At 43.4% G+C, this 20,259-nt stretch overlaps 1 protein-coding gene across 8 annotated transcripts in view; it reads left to right on the top strand.

Annotated features, from left to right (window-relative positions):
• MITF (melanocyte inducing transcription factor) overlaps positions 1-20,259 on the top strand; it is a 99,483-nt gene that overhangs the window by 35,550 nt on the left and 43,674 nt on the right. For 6 of the 8 annotated variants that reach the window (XM_074550378.1, XM_074550376.1, XM_074550373.1 and 3 more), the window contains one exon: positions 19,678-19,924. In XM_074550378.1, the coding sequence (XP_074406479.1) occupies positions 19,678-19,924 (247 nt within the window). Of the gene's footprint in view, positions 1-13,526; positions 13,681-19,677; positions 19,925-20,259 lie in introns of those variants that run through there. The other 2 variants (XM_074550374.1, XM_074550381.1) reach the window with 2 other exon arrangements.

Genomic DNA, 20,259 nt, shown 5'->3' with positions numbered 1-20,259 from the left:
CTGATGAAATGTGTGGCTTTCTCAGTTACTCCCTCTTGTCTTCCTGGCAAATTAATGAAGATTTTTTAACTGTTTTTTTAGCTAAATTATCAACTTTTGGGACAAAAGCTGTATTCTCTGTTACCTGTGGTGGTGGATCTGGTTGTAAGTAAGGGATGGCAAAACTCTCGTTTGCTATTGGGGCTGAAGTTCAGTTCTGGCCTTCAAAAGTGCTCCCAGGATGTGCTGCACCCAAAGTGGCTGGGGTGCAATTAGCATTACCATTAATTATGTTTTACCAACAAAAGGACAAAAAGTGATTGAAACACCCCAGTTCAGTTTAAATTGAAATGTTCTGGTAGCAAGTCATCACAAAGCCTTGCACATTCCCTTTTGATGCAGATTTTCTTTCAGATATATTATTATTTAAACTATAATAGATGTTTTAGTAATTGGTTGAATCCTTGCTTCAAAAAGTCTTTTCTTTAAATTTGTCTCTGTTTCTGTGTAGAACAGAATTGCAAAAAATAAATTCCAGTGCTTGACTAGCTCTTGTTTGGCATGAAGTTGTAGAGCACTTAAAATTCCTCATACAACAGCTTTAATTGCTTGCTAATCTTGCCTAAAGATTGGCTGAGAATGTCGGCTCAGTTCTCCTGTTGCTTATTCTCAGCAGCACAGACTGCAAACGCTTGGGGAAAATGTACTGGGAGGATTTACTGTAGTACATGGGTGAAGGGGTATGGAAACACTTGCCTAGAGGTCAAACCGTTGACGTTTCAGTAGTTGGTTATTGATCTCTATCAGCAGCCTGACAGTTGTATGGCTTTTGTAGGATGAGTTAATAATTTCTTGGTGTGATGCAAAATCAACACCCAATTGACCCGAGCCCCTGAGTGTGACCCTGTGGAAGGGGATGGTGTGAGATGCTGCTCCCAGCACGTCTGCTCAATGAGCTGCTCCTTGGACAAAGCCTGCCCGAGAGCTGCGCCTTCCTCTTTCCTTCCCACGTTGTGCTGGGCTTTGATGAATGTGTTAGTGCTCATGTTGGTGGCTGTTCCCTTTTTTTAGAAACAAATCTTGCCCACAGTAACTCTATATCCACAGTGAGTAATGGAGAAATCATTGCTCGTTAATGATTCACTTGCAGGTTCCTGTATTGCTCTTGCTCAGTCACTGGTGTTGCTCTTGGCTCCAGAGTGTTGCTCAGCCCAGCACTTAGACCTGATTTTCATAGTTTCAGCAGGGTTGTTGTAATGGCAGGGTGGTGGGTGGCTGCCCTTGGTTACTGGTCCAAAATATATCCCTCCAGAGCTGGTCCTGAAGATGCTCTTGGCAGGATTTAAGAATTTCTGTGCTGTTGAACCTTTAAACTGCTTGAAAACCACTTCTACCAGTTAGTTTTTGTTAGTTTGCAGAAACTGTTGTTTGGTGTTTGCTTAAAGACTACCTCATGATTTACCTCTCCTGCTGTGTGAATCCCCTCTGTGCTCTAAGGTTAAATACTAAACTTGGAATTTCCATTTTGAACCTTATTTTCAGGTAGAGTTCTCACCCCAGCCTCTCCAAAGTGTTTGTTTTCTCTGTGCACACCTGGTGATGGACTTTATTGGGAAATGCCCGTGCCTTGCTGCTGCACTTATAGGAATGGTGCCTCTAATCAAGGAGCAAAAAGCAAACTTCAGCTTTTAATAACTCAGAGAATTCTGAAGGATGCCTGGGGTCACAGAGTCCAGTCCTTTGTCTTGGTGGTGCCTGTCATATCCTCCCTAGGCTGATTGAGTTACGCAGACAGAGCTTGCCTAATAATTCAGCTTCCTATTTTGTAACAGTCATTATTGTAGGCTGTTTCATGGTGCTATTGTTCAAATAAACTAAGGAGAAAAAAATAATAGAAAAGGGCTCACACAAGAACAAGAGGATGCTTTCGCTGCTTTTGGCTTGGTTACTTCCTGTGAAAAAAAACATTCACCATGCAATGCTTGGGATCATTCAGCAGCAGTCAGCCCAATAACAGAAATTAATAAGCTAAAATGCCCTAGAAGCTTTAGATGGAAAAATGCTGTGGCTTGACTTTTGAATATTCAGCATCTCTTTTTTGTCTTGATGTCTACTCACCTTCCAGCATGGACAGCCATAGCAGAGTCATTTTCCAGCACCATTTGTAGCATAACGGAGGCCTTGGGCTTGATTGTGCTACATTTCAATCCATGATTGGTGTAAAACCTGCACCCCAAAAAAAGGAAGGGGAGAGAATGGGCTTTGCTTGGCCAGGGGCATGAGCATGGGAGGAGCAGGAGGCCACAGCAGACCCCAGGCCAAAGGGGGTGTGTGGAGGGAGGCTTCATCAAATAAAGCGTGGCAGACTTGGGGTGATTTGGGACCCTGTTATTTTTATTGCTTTCAGAAGTTCCTGTAATTGATTTGATTGCAGAGAGGAAAAGCAGAATTGTTTACCGACAGTAGTTCTTGTGGCTTTTCTTGTTTCTTTTTCTCACACAAGGGAAGGCTTTCCTGCGGTCGTTCTCGCACTGTCACTTCACAGCAATGGCTTCATCCCCTCTCTGTTTTCTTCCTCTCTTGTTGCCCTTCTCCACTTTCTCTTCCCCACATGCTGCCCTTTCCCTGTGTGCCACCTGTTTGCTCCTGGCACAGTTGGGGCTGGGAGCTGCTGGAGCTCCTCTGTCTCCCTGAATCCATCAGCTCTCCTGCCAGGGAGCTCTGACCTGCCTCTGCCTTCCAGTTTGTGCAAGAGTGTCTCATTCAGATTTATTTTTTAACTGATCTCCCAATGTCTCAAATGAAGGAGCGCAAAATGTGATTTTAATTTTTTTTCCTGAGATCACTCCACATCGTGTTGATCACAGAAATTGTTCCAGAGTCCTGGGCCTAAGCTCATTTGGGGAAACAGCCCCGGATCAATGAAAGAAAACATTCAGCAATGTGCATTTTATACAAGCATTTAAACTTTTTTTTTTTTTTGGTTTTGTTTAGTAATAAAAGGAACAAAGCTATTATTAGTGACCATGGGCTTGGGAGTTTGCTAAAGCAGCAATAGTTACTCATCTGTTTTCATTTGCAGAAGTGTTCTAACAAAGGCAGCCACAAATGCAGCAGCGGGGTTAGGAGGTGGATGGTAGGAGTGGAAGTGCAGTTTCTGGAAGCCAGTGCTTGCTGAGACCTTTCTGTTTGGTCTTGGCTCTGTGGCCACCAGGAGCTCAGGTCCCAGGGAGCTCTTGCCTTGCTTTGGATTGAAGGGTGAAAGGATGAATCCCCTGGGTAAGTCCTTGGTCCTTTTTCTTCTCTGAGCTGCAGCAGAGCTCCACAGAGCAGCTGTCCCTTCTGGTGCCAGCCTGGGGTTGTGCCTGCACGTCAGCTCCTGCAGCTGGCTGGCAGAGATGGAGAAGAAGCAGTGATATATAATAATTTTGTTTTAGTTTTCCCTCTCTCCTCCTGGCCCAGGTAGGAATGAAATAGAGAAATTACCTGACTTGGAACCACAAGAAACTCCAATATTTTCTCACTCATTTCTTTTTCTTTTTTAAACCAGCTGAACAAGCGTGCACAAGACCTTTTGCATGTGCTTTCATGTGCAGCCAGCTGGGTCAGGGTTTGCTCCGTGGCAGATGCTGTGGACTGCAGAGCTGGCTCTGTACGTGGGGGGATCCACGCTGCCTGCAAGGGCAGTTTCCTCAGGTGCTGAAAGGCAGGCAGGTTTTTGGCTCAAAATGCTGTGCCGTGCCCAAAGATTCTATGGGAAATCAAAATTAAATTCTCCTGTTGATTTCCCTGGGTTTGGGACCATGTTCTACCTAAGTTTGGCTGTGATGTGCTGAGTACGTGCCTGAATTTAATGCTGGAATTAAATGCTCCTTGAGCATTGCTGTCTAATAATCTCAACCAGCCTCTTTTTCTCCCCAATCCTGCAGCAGTTGAAAGTCTAATTTGCAATTTGAGTTTACATCCTGAGGGTGGTATGACAAATACCACGAGAAATATCTTGAATACGTAACAAATTTCAGGAATTGCTGTTTGCCCACATATCTGTGTGCTGAAGGTACAAACTTAAAACCATGGAATTGCAGAAGACCTAACTGGAAAGGAGAGATGCAGAAGGAAAGCTCTTGTTAGTGCACAGGGATCTGTTGGGGCAGCTGAGCCACAGTCTAGAAAGTTGCTATTATTTTTCTGGTGTCAGAAATGATACTGGGATAACAGATAAGCAGGGGAGGAGTTATTGAGCTGCTTTATCGTGCTGCTTACAGAAATGTGAAATTTAGCACAATAATTGAATAAAAGGTCTTATCTGTAGCTACGGTTGTTAATGACCAGAAACTGACATCTAAGGGGACAGATTATGTAATTTGCACCAACGTTGTAAATACATCTTTTTTTCCCTGGATTTCATGCAAACATTTTTTTATAAAAACAAACCTCTCTGCACTGTGTGAATAATATTTTGGTTTCAAAGATGCAAAACTTTTGTAAGTAGACTGATAGAATAAGAGATGTCAAACTTGGTAATATCTTCCAACATTTTTACACGTGTCATCCTGGAAGGCTTTTTTGGTTTTTAAGAGTGGGTTATTAACATTTTTCATGTTCTAGTATTCTTTCTTTTTATTGTTTTGAAGGTTTTGCAAGCATAATAAAGTATGTAGGCACAAAAGTTTCAAGTGACCTGGCACTAGAGGGAACAAAGAAACCTTCACCCTCTTGAAACAGGATTCTGCACACAGAACTCCAGTTTGCTCGGTTTTCCTCCGTGGCAAACAAATTTTAGAAGTTTACTTTGGCAGGAATTCCCACCACCATTATGTTAAACAGAAATGGGTGTTTCCAAGCAGCGTGTTTCTTTGTTGCCATGCGGAAATACAGTTTTAAATCTGTTTTCTGTAGGCACTTTGTTTTGCTTTTCATTTCCTTGTCTTCTTCCCATGCATCTATAGCTTCCCAACACCACTGGGAATCCTGGAATAATAGATTGGTTTGGGTTGGAAGGGACCTTAAAGACCATCCAGTTCCAACCCCCTGCCATGGGAAGGGACAGCTTCCACTAGACCAGGTTGCTCAAACTATTTTAAGATAAATAGTTATATTCATGTTTTTAATTGAAATGAGGAAAGAACTTCGTTCTGGCTTGGACTTCACTGTTTACATTTTTTTGCATGTGAAATGTTAACTGATAAAAAACGCCTGCAGGTCGGGATCCACCTTAGATTTGTGATTTGTTTTTTTAGTCCTAAGGAACTTTATTACGTTTAAATGAAAAATTATAGAGGAACTTTGCTGTAGAAAACCTATCAGTTTTCTGCCAACATTTTTTTTTTTGGTGCTCCAGTGATTATGGAAAACCTTACAGAAAACCCCTCATGTATTGCTTCATAGAGGGTGGTAATCGAGGGGTTGATAAAATGATGCTGCTTTTGCATAATGCAATGAGAAAATGATAAATCCAGGAGGTTTTGTGCTTAAAACCTGTTTTTTCACGAGGCTCAGGCTATTCAGCCCATCCCTGCCATCTCTGTTACTTGCTGTGGACATGGAAAGGGCTCAAACATTCACTGGAATCACAGTAGCCTTCTATTGCCTTTTTTATTTTTTATGTCAGTATATTGAGGTTTTCTTAACTAAGGAGTGGTACAGTTTACCTGAAGAAGTAACTGTCAGGCTGGTTTTGGTGTCGGCACCTCCCTTCTGGCACTTGCTAATGCTTCATCTGCATTTTTTGTCCTGGGCCACCACAGTACCAAGGTCTTGGACCTGCTTGAAAGCCCTTTGGCCTGGGAACTGCTTTATTCTGGCTGACTCTGCAATCCCCAATTTACCTGATGCTGGTTCTGCAGAGGCATGTGGTGGGATGGGCGGAGAAAATTGATTATTATGGTTTTTCGCCTAGGGCTTTTTTCCTCTTGTTTCAGGGAATTTCTCAATCCCAGGCTGTAAAGATTTAATGTGCTGGTTTTTTAGTAGTACTTAACACTTGTAAGATTTTTAAAAACATACATAATCACTCAAATATTAAAGACTTCAGTTTGAAACAACTTGGATATGGTTTTAATTTAATCACAAGAATATATTAATGCATTCGATCTGCTTTGGGTTTTTTTCAGTGTAACTTTTTCACCTTAGCACTGCTGTGTATTTTTGAGATCATCTTTGCTTTTCCTGGGTTACTTTTAATAAATTATTTTAGCAGCAGGAGCTAGTGTAAGTGTCCTTAGAAAATGCTTGCTCTGCCAGACAGGAAGGTGTTTTTCAGGTTCCATACTTTGGTTTTGTGTACTTAATTATTACTTTTTTCAGAATAAATTAGCCTGTATTAAAAGCGCACCGGAGGCTGGAGTTCTTTGTTCCCAGGCTGGAAATAACATGGTCAGTGAAGGTGTTTTCATTCTGCTCCACTCTTGAACTTCAGGGGAAATTTTGGATGGCATGTTCAGGATGTTGAACGGTTTGGGCTGTCAGAGGTTTGGGTTTTCATGCTGCTGTGACAAACTGAAAGGTTCTTCTCTGCTAAGCCTGTGAGCAGGTGTTGTAAGAGCCTGGCAGCTTCAGTGCTGTGTTGCTGAGTAGGATAACAGGACATGGCTACAGAGGATGGAGCTTTCTGGGATTTAGAGATTTTCCCTTCTGTCTGTACTGCCCAGGCTGTGTGTCCCCAAGGGGCTCTGCTCTAAAGCCTTGTGTTGGAAGTCATTATGGGTGATGGTGGCTCTTGGACCTTCCAGCTGCAGTCTTGCTTTCAAAAGATATCCCTCTTAGTCTGCTCTGGATGAAACCTCCTGCTCTGCATGCCTTCTGTATACTTTAGAATGTCTCTTTTTGTAGTAGATATTTCTTGAGTTTGTTTGTTATGGGGGAACCTCTAATCTTTAATTTAGAAAGGAGGGGTTGCATTTTGAGGTATTATTCACTGCTTTAATCAGCATGATGTATATGAAGGCAGGAGTTCCTGTTGTGTGCAATATTCCAGCACTTCTTCAGGTCCATCTGCTCTGCCACAGAGTTTGCTTTGCTCTGTATCTGTCCTTTTTGAGCCTCTGGGTGCAGGGCATCTTCTGTGTGCAGGAAGTGGCTGGACATGGCACTCAGTGCTCTGCTCTGGTTCACAAGGTGGTGGTTGGTCAAAGGTTGGGCTTGATGATCTTCTCCAACCTTATTGATTCTGTGATTCTGTTTCCTGCAATTCATTGCTGGCTGCTTTATTCCACAGTGACCTACTTTGATTAGGCAACCAGTCTTTATTTGCAGAGGAGCATGTTGTTCCTTCTCCAGTCCTCCAGCTGGAAATGGTTTCAGGTCTGAACTTCTCAGAATGAGACTGTTGATACCAATTTAATCTTGTTCATGGCTGGTTTATATCGCTTGGTGACGTGCCAGGGTTGTTCTCTCCTGGGTGTTTGTTTCTCTGCTGTATTTATAGACAGCAACACTCACTCCTGCCAACCTCCAAACTTTTCTTTAGCTTCCCACTATAATGTGGGCTTGTTTCCCTTGCCCCCTCAATTTTAGCTCCGTGTTCTTGAGCACATTGCCCAAGCAGGAGCCCTTGCCCACAAGGCACACACAGGTTTTGCTCTTGGAACACGGTGCTTCTCCATCCTCCCTGGCATTGCCTTGTCTGATACAGCCCCAGGCTGCTGCTTTTTGTGCTTTGCAGTGCTTGGCCACTTGTGACATCGGCAGTGACTCATTCCCCTGGGCTCCTCTCAGTCCCATTGAGTTTAAATTCATCAGGGAAATACAGATGCTGTACCATATCCTGTTGTGCTTTCAAAGATCCTGATGGAGTTGTGGCAGCTCACCAGAAGGATGAGCTGTTTCTCTTGACCTGTGATCTGAAACAATACAGACCAAATCCAGCAGATACAAATCAAGGGGAATTTTATCCATGAGTTGCTTCCCAGAAGTGTCAGTGGATTCAAGGCTGGAGCCTGAGCAGAGGCATTTGGAACAGATGTTTCAGGTTAATAGAGAAGAGATTGAAGAGCTTATTTTGAAAGAAAATAACTGGGAATATGAAGAGGGATACAGAAAACCCAGTGAGCAATTCAGGTGTGTGATCTGGTAATAAGCTTAAATGATGTCCCTTTCTAAGGGGAGGAGAAGAAGTGTAATTTGACTGTAGTGCTGGCTCAGGCAGTGCCTTGCAGCCATGGTAAAGGCTGGTAGGAGCTCAGCATGGATTGGGACTTGGAATTGTTGAAATCTTCCATTCTTCAAAAATGGCAGAACAGGGCTGTGTTAAAATCAGAGAGCCAGGAGGGCAGGGTGAGAGCCCAGGTCCTTGCTGGTATCTTGCTGTTCCTGAAGCCACTGCTGTTTATTTGGGGTGATGCTGCCGTTTCACCCTTTGCCTCTTTACCTTTTTTTATCCCAGCTCAGGGCTCTGCCAGACGCTGGGGAAGAGGGGACAAAGCTCCATCTAGTGTGGAAAGGGAGATGTCTGGGAGCTGGCCAAATGAGAAGTCCTACAGAAGCTGCCTTTCCCTAGTCCAGGCATAGGGGTTGCTTTTTTGGCTGTTTTTGTTTTGGGGTTTGTTTTGGCAGCCTGTGTATAGGACTGCAAAGTTCTTTGGCTGTGCAAGAGTTAACTGAATAACTGTGGCACTGACAGCAAATGTTCATTTTTGGTACTCTGAAAGTGTGTGCAGGGTAATACTGGCTTTAATGCAACTTTAAGTAGTATGTAGTGTCAATTCAAGGCAAATTTAAATATATATCCTTCTATTAAGATTAGGAATTCTGTAGCCAGGTTGTAGCTGTGTGAAGGGAAGTGGCACAGAAGTATAACACTTAAGGAAGAATATCTTAGTTTAAGATGAAGTTCAAGATTTGTACAAAAATAAACTATAGTAAGATAGATGATAAAAGCTGTTATCCATTTATACTTGCATTATGTGCTTTTAAAAACAAGAAAGAATAGAAAAGAATCTTGTTTGTTCTGGAGTTTGTAAAAAAATATTTTTTCCCTCTGCTGAATATCTGTAAAGCCAGTTGCAGTTCCTGAATGTGGAAGGGAAAAATATTTTCAGTGTATTAGATATATATTGGCAACTAAGCATCAGGGAGCCACTAAATTCCTGAATTCAATAATGGTTGTATGGAAAAAAAACAAAAAAAAAAAAACAAAACAAAAAAAACAAAACAAAAAAAAACCCCACAAAAACAAAAACAAAAAACCAAAAAAAACTACTGCAGGTTAATCCAGATTTCTTATGTGGGTTATGAAGGAAACATTTTTTATTTTCCTTAATCCACCTGTGATGTCCCATTCTTACCCAAGCAGATGCTGCTTGTTCTCCTGCCTGCAGTTCCACAGTGCCAAAGACCCCTGGGCAGAATTGGTCCCTGCCTAAAGTGGTAGATCAATGTAAACTGTGGCAATTTGGGATCAAACTCCTCTGGGGGTTTTCATTGTTGTTTTGGGGGTTTTCGTGTTTTCCACCTTGTTGGGAATATTGGCCTGCCTTTCGTTTCCAGCTGGTTGGGAATACTGGGGGTTGTTCCTGCTGGAGCAGGATCATGAGGAATGGAAGGTGGTGAGTGCAGAGAAGGTGAAGTTTCCTTCCACAGCAGTAGCCTGAGGTGCAGGCAGGGTTTGCAGCACTGACTTTTCTGAGCCAAGAAGTTGAAGAAGTGGCAGGGTCACTTTGCTCCAGCAGCACATTTGCCCCCAAGGTGCAGCTGCAGGTGCTGACTGAGAGCTGCCACCATCCTGCTTTTTGGGGACAGCAGTACAGCTGGCTGCTGGGCTCCAGCAAGTCTGGAGCTGCACATCATTTCCAGGTGACTTTGCTGCATGTTTATGAACCTGGCTCACTAATGTAGCACTGTACAGTGGCCTGGTGAAGCCTAAAATAACAGAAGGTGTGAAATGCTGCTCCACACCAGTGGTGGGTGCTCCAGCAGGTACTTTGCCAAGGTCACAAATGCTAAGTAAACCAGATTAAACAAAACCCTGTTGCAGGAATGCATGATTAACTGTAGTCTTTGCAGGATTTATTGGTTATAAGCTAAGCCCTGCCTTTATTTTTTTTGTCCTGGTAACTAAGGCAGATGTGAACTTCAAGTCCAGTGAAACATTTTTTTGGCTCTTGCCTCTGTTTACATGATTCAGGAGTTTGCAGTAGTTCCACAACAAATATAGCTTTGAACAGAAATAGCTATTCAAGTGCTGTGCTTCTGGCAGTGCAGAACAGATTAGGAGGGTCTGACAGAAAGGCTTGTAAATAGTTTTGAGTTGACTGCTCTTTTTTCAAAAGTAAACTAAAGGCTGTAATGTATTATGAAAAGTAAGAAGTGGTGTTCCTGCTACAAGTGGCATGGACAACATGGCTTAGTTGTCACTGAACTGTGCAGAACATGGGCTGTGCCCAACAGTTTTCTTTGAGAAAATCCCATTTTCTAGAAACTCAGCAGCTGTGTTAATCTTTGAGATTATATTTGGTTGCATAAAGTTATTTCTGAAGATTTTCCTGATATCTGCTATTTGAGATGTGCTTGGGCATTTTAGATGCAACAGAAGATATGCAAAGCAGAAGGGTGATTGCAAAATTAAATTAAGGCTGTGTATTAGCAGGGCCATATTTGAGGTGTTAAAAGACCTATAAATAGGTTAGGGTGGATCTTTTTGTACATATTTTTGACTTTGTGAAATCAAGAAGTATAAATGTTACTTGCATGTTTTTATTTTGAATGAGACTTCATTCTGTACCATGGCTTTCATTTGGTATTTCTTTTATTTGCATGTCACCCCATGTTTAAGTAATTATTTTCCTCATTCCCTCTCTGATGTTCATGAGCAGTTTCTGGCTTGAAACAAGATGCAGAATTATTTTGATGAGGGAGGAGGAGGAATTACCATAGTAGTCCTTGGAGATGCAATTCCCCAGTGCTGAAGGCTTTAAATCAATGCCAGATATTTCTGTGAATTACTGCAGTTCCTGCAAATGTGACAAATTTAAAACAGAATTTACAGCTGTCAGATAGCAGATGAAAAGGTCCCTCCAAATAATGTTTGCACTGTCCTGAGTGTGCAACAGTGCACACTCTGAGGTTGTAAGCACACAGAAACTGTACCCAACTTTGGGAATCCCCAAACTTGGGATTTGGGAGAGGTACCTGGTGACAGAGGGCTCTTTACTGGGTGTGCCTCTACTGAGGATGCTGCTGACAGCATAGCAATGATGCCTGATGAACTGAGGAGGTTTGCTTCCTCCAGGAGCCTTGGTTTGGGATTCTCCCACGTCAGGGATGTTGTGGGGGCATTGAGTGGCCTAAGCAGAGAATTGAAGGCTGCCTGTCTTCAGTTGTTTGCAGTTGGATTCCTCCATTTTGCCTTGCCTCAATTAGCAAGTTTGTAAACATCACTAATGCTTCCTTACATGGACAGCGGGAGCTTATCCCACCTTCCTGTCTGTGCTGTGAAAACCCAAGGCAGCAAGTCTGGCACATCTGTCCTGCAGTTGCAAATCCTAATTGCAGTGTAAATATCCAAGCGGTTGGTAAAGTAACTTGTTGCTGAATAAGGGCTGTTTTTACCCCACCCCAAGTAGTTCAGCTTGCACAATCCTCTTTGCCCCAATAACTTTTCCACGAATAGATAAAAAGGTAGAAGAAACATGAGCAATGCTTAAGGGACTCTAAAATTGGAGTTTGTTCCAAGCGTGGGGATGCTGAGGAATTGGTTTATGCAGCCTGGGGAGTTGCTTTGCTAGAAAGAAGAGTTGCTAAACACATTTGCTGATCTGATCAGGTCCAGTAATGAACAGCTAGTGCTGTGGCTAGAGACTGAAGTGAGAGTTTGCATAATATCTGTCCAAGACTGGTTTAATGTTAAAATCATTGCAGTGGTGGGTTGTTTGTTCCCTTGCATGTTGTTTTTAGTGTTGTGAGCAAGTCCTACATGCTGATAATGCCAGCATACCGAGCACAGAATTCACTGTGTTGTTCTCATCATGACTGTTTGGGATTCTTAATCATTTGAAGCAAATCTTCCATAAACACTTTCCCTTTTGCTCCTCAAGATCCTGTTTGCTCAGCATGCCAGAGTGAGGATGTCATCTGCAGGAGATGAGGCTTCCAGCTGCCTCATCCTCTTTGGAAGGCTTTGAATAGTGCTGTGACAGTGGAGTCAATAAGCAGAAAGCCTTGGATGAATGGAAGGGTTTAGGCTGGGAATTGCTGGTCCTGGAAAGCCTTGAGGGACACCATGGCTTTTTAGCTGGGAAGGAGTCTGGGCATGTAAATTATGGATACAAGCTGTGGGCACTACATGGTTGAGCCTTATCTTCTGCTGAAAGCTGCCTCTGTGAATAAACTTGCTATCCAGCTGTGGAAGTGATAATTTCTAAACCAAGATAAGATGGAAAGGTGCTGTGAAGCCAGAGCTGGGCGCTGTGTAGTTGTAAAGTATCAAAAAGTGTGGTGGTCATACGTCATCTTCTGTCAGCGACAGTGTTATCATCGCTGTTTACCCAGATAAAAAAAAGGTAAATTCTGCATTACAAAATCAAAAACTACAGAGATTGCTCGTGGAACCTTATCTCCTCGCCTTTTCTTTTATCACCTTTTGGTTGTTTTACCAATCTGGCTTTTTGTTTTGCAAATTTGTGTAGAGCCCTTTAGAGAGGGAAGTGCCCATAGATGTGGTGTCTGAAAAATCGTTTAAAAAGCCTTTAACAAGGTCAGACTTTTAAGTGAAACGCAAATCTGCGTCATGCCTTTTTTTCCTCTTTTATTTTTTGGCAATATTTTTTCTTACTTTGTGATGGAAACTTCAAAAGTTTGAGGAAAAAGATGAAACCAATATCAGGTAATGCCGTCAGCTACATTTAAATTCCTTTAGCCCTTCATGGGGCAATTTTGGGAGCTTGAGGTATTTGTGTATCTGCGTGTTCTTTTCCAGCCTGTTTGAGCAGAGGTGGGCTGGGGAAATGTTGTGTGCATTGTCACATCGACTCTGTGCCATTACAGGTGTAGTTCAGGCTCTTGAGAGATGCATGTCCAGCGGTTCCTAGGTGGAGGTTCGCCTAGGTGAACCTTGAATGCCAAGTTACATCCCAGAAAACAAATTTGTCTTGCACCCACCCTTTCCCTTCATCTTTTTGGCGATAAAGATCGTGAGAAAAAGGTGCTGTTACAGACAGCCCTTATCCACTGATGGTGTTAATGGCCTGATCACACCCCTTTTAATTAATGAATGGGAGAATGCCAGCCCGTGTCTTCGGTTTCTCCCATTCCTTGCGGGGCGGTGAGGGTGGTGCAGCCCCTGGGATCCTCTCAGCCCACGGAGGTGCCGGGAATTTACCCCAAACCCTGCGGATCCAGGTGCCCATCAGGAGGCTGCGCGGCGCTCCCATGCAGGTGAGGCAGGATGCAGCAAGATGCTGCCTCCAGACTCCTGCGCAGTGTTGGAGCCTTTTCATGGTACCCCCTGGCCGTGCTGCATCAAGCCCGTGGTTTTCTCCTCGGTAGGTGCTGGATTGCACAGGTCTGCAGTGCCGGAGCTGCTGCTCCCTGGGGATTGGAGTTGCCAGGTCCTTATCTGGAGCCTCCCCTGGAGACACAGCCGGCCCGGACGCTGCTTGGCTTTCACCCGGGGGTGCTCAGCACAAGCCCTTGGACACCAGATTTGGGGGGGAAGATGGAAGCTGTTCAGATGGTCATGCCCTGCTCCTTTGACAGCCTGTGTCTGTGAGTGATGCTTTGCCGGGGCACCGTGAGCGGATGATTGTGGGGTTGGTTTGTGGTGGAGGTTGTGCTCTGGGAATTGAGGATTGCTGTGCTCTGGACTGGCCACTGTCCTCTGCAGAGCCACAGCAGCTGGGCTGATGGGGACTTTCAGGAGGGGAAGACTCTGTGTTCAAATATATATACATATATGTGTCTCTTGTTCTGAAACTTGATGGTAAAAATGCAGATTTGGGTTAACAGAGGTTCAGTTTCTGTGTAAAAAGACTCAGTCTATTATCACTGTTATAATATGAAGTCATTGAGGATACTTTAAGTTTGCAATTTAGGTACTTAGGATTTGCAGTTTTTCATCTCCCCTTTATCAGCAGTAGTAGTAAAGGATTGTAAAATGTGACCTTTGCAGCTTTTGGATTGAACCTCTTAATTTTACCTAGTTCCTTAACCTGGACAAGATCAAGCTTTCCAGGCTATACTGCAAGCTGTGTCCCCAAGTAAATGGGCATTCAAGCAGATCAACTTACGGCATTTTATTAAGTCAACACTCATGCAAAAGCCACCTCCAGAGCTTAATAATTATTTACTGAGTGCTCCTGGGTCATGAGAGAGGTTTTCATTAAGTTCAGAAAGCATTATGTTCAGCCACTTGTGAAGGTGTGTTTTAAAGACAGGAAGAAAAATGGAAAACTACTACATGGTGTACAACAACTTAAAAAAAATTTGAGGCTTGAATATTTTTGTTTGTGGGGTTGGGTTTTGTTGGAGGGGTTTTGTGTATGTGTGTTTTCAAATGTTTTTTTCCAAGCACGTTGGTCCTCTGAATTAATTTGATTTGGCATTTAACCCTTATCGCTGTAGTATAGTCGATAATAGGTGTGCATGGTGGATGGATGTTGCAGGGTTTTGCCTTCCCTCCCCTACCAAGTGCCCTCAGTGCATCCAGGCAGGTGAGTGGGTGCCTTTTGGGCTGTGTTCTGTTCTGTGGGTGCAGCCCATGGTGCAGGGCAAGCAGTGCAGGGCAGGATACAAAAAAAAAGCATTGTAGGAGGCACAGAAAACATTTACCTTGATGATGGAGCAGAGACAGGCAGCCTATTTCTTTAAACGTGTAACCTTCAAGTGCGGAAACCTTTCATGTAGGAGCCTGAAACGCAGTCCTGGCTTTATTATGAAGGCTGATAAAGGTCTCCACACCGTTTTTGTAACTGCTTTGTCCTTGGCAAGCCAGGACGTAGGAGGGTGCCAAATCTTGAGCTTGTTTTTTTTTGCATTGATACTTCAAGCAGCGCCAGGCAGCTGGCGGTGAGCGGAGCGTCACTGTAACCCACAATCAATTATTAAATGTTAGGAATGAGGTACAAAGTGCTCCAGGGAAAATGCTGTAGTAGTTGGAGTCCCTTACCTTGGCTGAAGGGGAAAAGGGATTGTGTAGGGTTCTTTTATTGTTTGTGGACTTTTTGTGTTTTGTTTTAGACTTTTTTGTTGGAGTGGTGATGGTGTGTGCAATCTGGCTCCTCCTTGCATTTATTTTGTTTTCTTTTGCTATTCACTTTTCTCTCACTTCTTTCTGAGGCAAACGGCATTGCTGGCTAGCAGGTCAGAAGCTAATACAGACATTGTTGCTTCAGCCACAGTACAGGGAACAAAAAGTTTCTTGAGGTTTTACTGCTTGGTAATAAAGAATTTGTAGAGATCAACTTTAATTTTCAAGGAACTCTAGTAATTTTCTACAAGTGATGTTGGGAGCTGAGTGGTGGTCTCCTCTGAAAACGTCTTCTGGAGGTCAAGTATTTAAGTAGCCATCATTATAGCTTAATCTTTAAAGCAAGGGGATGAGAGGTTGCCAACATTACAACTCAAATGTGGGTACCTTTATTTTATTTACGAATAATTATGAATGGGATAAGGGTAAAACATAAACAAAAGCGTTTAAATCCGGTGTTATTTCTTACCTCTGATATCTGGTGCAGCTCAGTGGATTTCTTGAGGTGCTAAATCTGCTTTTCTTGGCTGATTTCTCTGTAGACTAACCCATTAACAAACATTTGGCATGAATGGAGGGAAGAGAGCAGCAGCCTCCCTCTTATGTGCCATTTCTCAGTTAAGAGCAGGGAAGTCCATCCTGCCCAGAACAAGTGGCTTTGAAGGCTCTTTGTCTAATTTGTATAAGAAACATTGCATTGGAGACTTTTTTTTTCTTAAAAATATTCAAAAGTAGTTAAAGTTTCCAAAGTAGTTAAAAAGCAAAGTTGAGTTAATTATATTTTTTTCCAGTTCAGAGTCTCCAGAGAAGTTTCTTAATCAATGCATAGATAGTGCAAAATAATGCATGTACATCAGATAACTCATAACTAATGCATGTGAACCAGAGCATTTGTTTGATCAATTTATAGAATCTGAAAACAAAGCTGTCCAACGAAAGATGAGTTTGTGTTTTTGCCTAAAGGGACAGATAAAATAATCGGTAAACATCTGGGAAGGTTGTGGTCTCTGTGGGTCGATGGCAACAAAATCAAACTTGATTTTAATGTGATCAGTTGCCTTTTATTATGTAATGGCTACCTGCATAATAATTCATGTATGCAGTAGCTAACATTTCCCAGGCATCTGTGCAAAGGATATGTAATTTAAACTATTTAATAAAGCTTTATCACTTCGTGATTAATTGGATTGGCTCATGACACATAACTAATAACTCCCAGTCTCTATTGCACTGTGCTTATTAGAGTGCTGATGGATAACTGGTTTAATCATGTGTCAATTAAAAGGATGAGTCGGTTTCATTTATTGCAATTAGATGGTTTCCATAAACTGTTTGCAGGAAGTATCTGAATTGCATCGTGTATTAGCTGTGTGTGGGCTCTGCTGCTGGCTCCACGTAATCTGGGGGTGAATCAGTTCGTGGAGGGGAGTTTTGGATCCACGTGTCCACCCTGGATGGTTCTGTGGTACATGGCACCGAGCGTGGTCACAGGACATGTGCCTCTGCACCAGCATGGAAGGGTCAAGAAGCTTTAAAAATGGCCATTTTCAAAACTCTCTGGATGAAATTTTAGAAAATAGCAAGTTTTTAATGGCTTCTTTGGTTGGAAAAGTGAGTTTCCAACAACATGGTCATGGAACCCAAACCATCTTCTGTTCATTCTATTCTGTGCTTGAGATGAGCAGACATGATGCAGAAGGGAAGCTGGATGGGAGAGTGACCTGTGTGATGCATGGGACAGACTTAGAGGATGAGATACCAAAGTTTCAAAGTGTTTTCCATGTTTGATCAGTGCCACTCATGGCGGGTGGAAGGAATGCTGGTATGGGAGACTGTCATGCACACAGGGGGAGCTTTGCAGACACCTGGGAATAAATAACAGGAAATCTGTCCATGTTCCTTCCCAGTGTTTGTGACAGAAGCATCTGGTTAGGCAGGCAGGTGTTGTGCAGCAGCTTTTATCCCAGAGCAAGCATTATTTGAACTCACCTGCACTGATGGTGTGATGGTTGGGTGCCCATCTCCCTTTCCCAGTTAGTAATGGGTAGGATAAGAGGAGATGGCCCCAAGTTGTGCCAGAGGAAGTTTAGATTGAACATTAAAAAGAATTTCTCACTGAGTTGCCAAGCACTGGAACAGCCTGTCAGGGAGATGATTGAGTCACCATTGTTGGAGGTATTTAAAAGACATGTAGATGTGGCACTTGGGGACACGGTTTAGTGGTGGGCTTGGCAGTGCTGGGTTAAGGGTTGGACCTGATGATCCTGGGGATCTCTTCCAACCTGAACAATTCCATGATGCTGTGGCAGTAGCTGCAGTCTGGCAGCACGTGGCTGTCCACACTCTGTACGTTTGGGGATCACCTGCCTCTTTGCCATGTGAAATACTGAGCAGAATTGCAGAGGAAATAAAGCCTGGGAGCATCTTCACCCTTTGGGGAAGAAGTTGGCAGAACAGCATTTTCTGGGACTGTTATCTCATTAAAAGTCACAATACTTGAAGCTTTTGTTTACAGTTTTTGATCAACAGTAGAGCCTTGAATCACCTGCAGGAAGATGGAGGTACACTTGGTGCAAGTAGCTAAAGTAGTTGTGTGAGCAAGATGAGGTTCCTGGCAGGAGCTGTTTGAAATGCTGTGGAAATAATTTCTCCTTCCTGCTCCCTCTCTTTCCCCAACATTTTTGTATATGGAAAGGTTCTTCTGAGATGGTTTCCAGCACACTTGGCTTTGGTAGGCGGAGAAACAGTTCAAAATGAAAGAAGGTGGGAGGAACTGCTGGGTTACCAATTTTGCAACATTAGGTATCTGTAAAAATTGCCAGTAGCACACAAATGAGAATGCTGACAAGTGTGGTACAAAACTGGCCTTTTTCCAACATGAGGAGAATGAATCCTTCCCTGAATGCAGCATTTGGGTGGATTTTTTTTCCTCATGTATTACAGTGGTCTCTGAGGTGGGATGCACAGTGTTGTTAGTGGGCAGAAAGAAAATGTGAGCACTTCAGCAATACATGTATATAGTTCATAAATAAATAAGTAAACATTTTGAGGATGCATGTTCAGACATTCCTGGTAGGAATGCATAATCAAAACAATTGGGAGACCACTCATCTATAACTATCTTGGTCATGGAAATAAAGCATCTCTTTGGTTTAGAAATGTGAAAGTGGTTCAGATGTGCAGCCAGAAAACAAGCTGCTGGATTTAGATGTGAGAATGCTTCACCCTTAATTGAAAAGGGAGTGTTTTTTACAAGTATCACAGTCAATGACTTGTCTTGAGCAGCTAATTAGTACGATTATTCCGCAGCTGCATTAGTTTCACCACAAAGGTTTTCTCTTGTTTTATCAAAAGGATCAGTGTCTCTGTGAATGTTTCAACATGACAGGTCTTAAATAGCAAGATGGTCCCCTGCCTCCCTGCCCCCAAAATGTGTGCTCTGGAAGAGCAGGGTTTGATCTCTTGGGGCAGAAAGCGTGGGTTCTCTTTTTTTGTTGTTGTTTCTGCCCTGAACTGTGTTTAACATCAGTCCTAAACAAAGCCAGAAAACTTCCAGCAGTGCTGGCTCTGGCTGTCGCAGCACAAGCAGCAAGACCTGGAAGGGATGCTGGCTCCCAGACTTGCGTGTCCTGCCAGCATCCCACAGGTATCAGCACTGGAGCCAGAGGTGGGAATTTCAAGAGCAGCTTCCTCCTAGCGCCAGGAGGGTTACTGCTGGCTTGCCAAGGCATGGCCCATGGATTTTGGTTGTGCAGGCTAAGAAAATGATGAGTTGCTCTAGAAAGTGTCCGTGGTGAAGTCCTATGATCTGTTTGCCAATGGTGTAGAAATGTCTCTTAGGTGGTAAAGCTGAGCTGTGTGCTGGCTTGGGCCACCATGTTACTCTTTGTGAAGTATGACTGGAATAAAGCTGTTACTGTTGTTTATTTTGCCTGGCTTTTGTATCTGGAAGTGCTCAGAAGATGGTAATAGGCCTGGGGTGGGAGTTGAGTTTTTGGTAGAGATCTTCTTTCTAATGCTGAAAAGTCACTGCCAGCAAGCCCAACCCTAAAGTAGCATTATGCAGGAAATACCTGAACTATGTTTTGTTGTGTTTTCATGGGAGAGGTAGATTTACTTTACTTTGAGTCAGTTCATTGGATTGGAGTATTATCCATACCAATCATTAGACTTGCTTCAGCTCTTTATTATTAATGAAAAAGGAATAAATGTGCCTACTACTGCCTATAAAAGCATTTGTTTTTCTCGTGGGTGGTTGCTGTAAAATTTGAAAGAGCAAATGGCTCTTTACAGCTGGATGTTGGCGTTTGGGGAATGGTTTGGCTGCAGTCAGGTTAAGGCAGCCTAAGGTGGCCGCTGAGTACCTGCAGTAGGTCAGCTCCAAATTCCCTTTGCGCGGAGCTGCGGATCCTCACCCATCGCACCCCACGTTTCCCCGTAACTGCACCAGCTCTGGCCCCCAGAGCTGCCATCCCGCTTGGTGGAAGCTGAGCTGTCTTTCTCTGGTCTTCCCACAGCAATTCCGAGCATCCTGGCGCTTCCAAGCCTCCCTTAAGCTCCTCCAGCATGACCTCACGAATCCTGCTCCGACAGCAGCTCATGCGTGAGCAGATGCAGGAGCAGGAGCGTCGGGAGCAGCAGCAGAAGCAGCAGGCAGCCCAGTTCATGCAGCAGCGAGTGCCCGTGAGCCAGACACCTGCCATCAACGTCAGCGTGCCCACCAGCCTGCCCCCTGCCACCCAGGTGCCCATGGAGGTCCTCAAGGTACGCACCTCTCCGCTCAGGAGCTCCTCAAAACCCGCTTTGTTTAACTGGGACGTGGTTCTAAGCGTTTTTGGCGACCAAGTTTTGCAAATAAGCTGCTCTCTGGCTTAGTTTGCAGCTTGTTTTGTTGGCCTGGTAGCAAAGAATGGAAGAAGTGTTTTAAAAAGTTTGTATAACTTGTTTTCTTTCAACTTTGAGATCGCCGGAGGGAGGTTTTGTAACAAAACTGAGTTTTCCGTCATTTTCCGTTTGGAAAACGCTTCTCCATCTTTCTAGTGCCTTATTACTTTCAATATGAAGAAATTGTTAGTAGATAACAAATCAGTGTTTTGGTT

Source organism: Zonotrichia albicollis, chromosome 12 (genome assembly GCF_047830755.1).
Source record: "Zonotrichia albicollis isolate bZonAlb1 chromosome 12, bZonAlb1.hap1, whole genome shotgun sequence".
In the NCBI taxonomy this organism is placed as follows: Eukaryota; Metazoa; Chordata; class Aves; order Passeriformes; family Passerellidae; genus Zonotrichia; species Zonotrichia albicollis.
The sequence above is the reverse complement of the archived record's forward strand: the minus strand, read 5'-3'. Positions and strand labels throughout refer to the sequence as shown.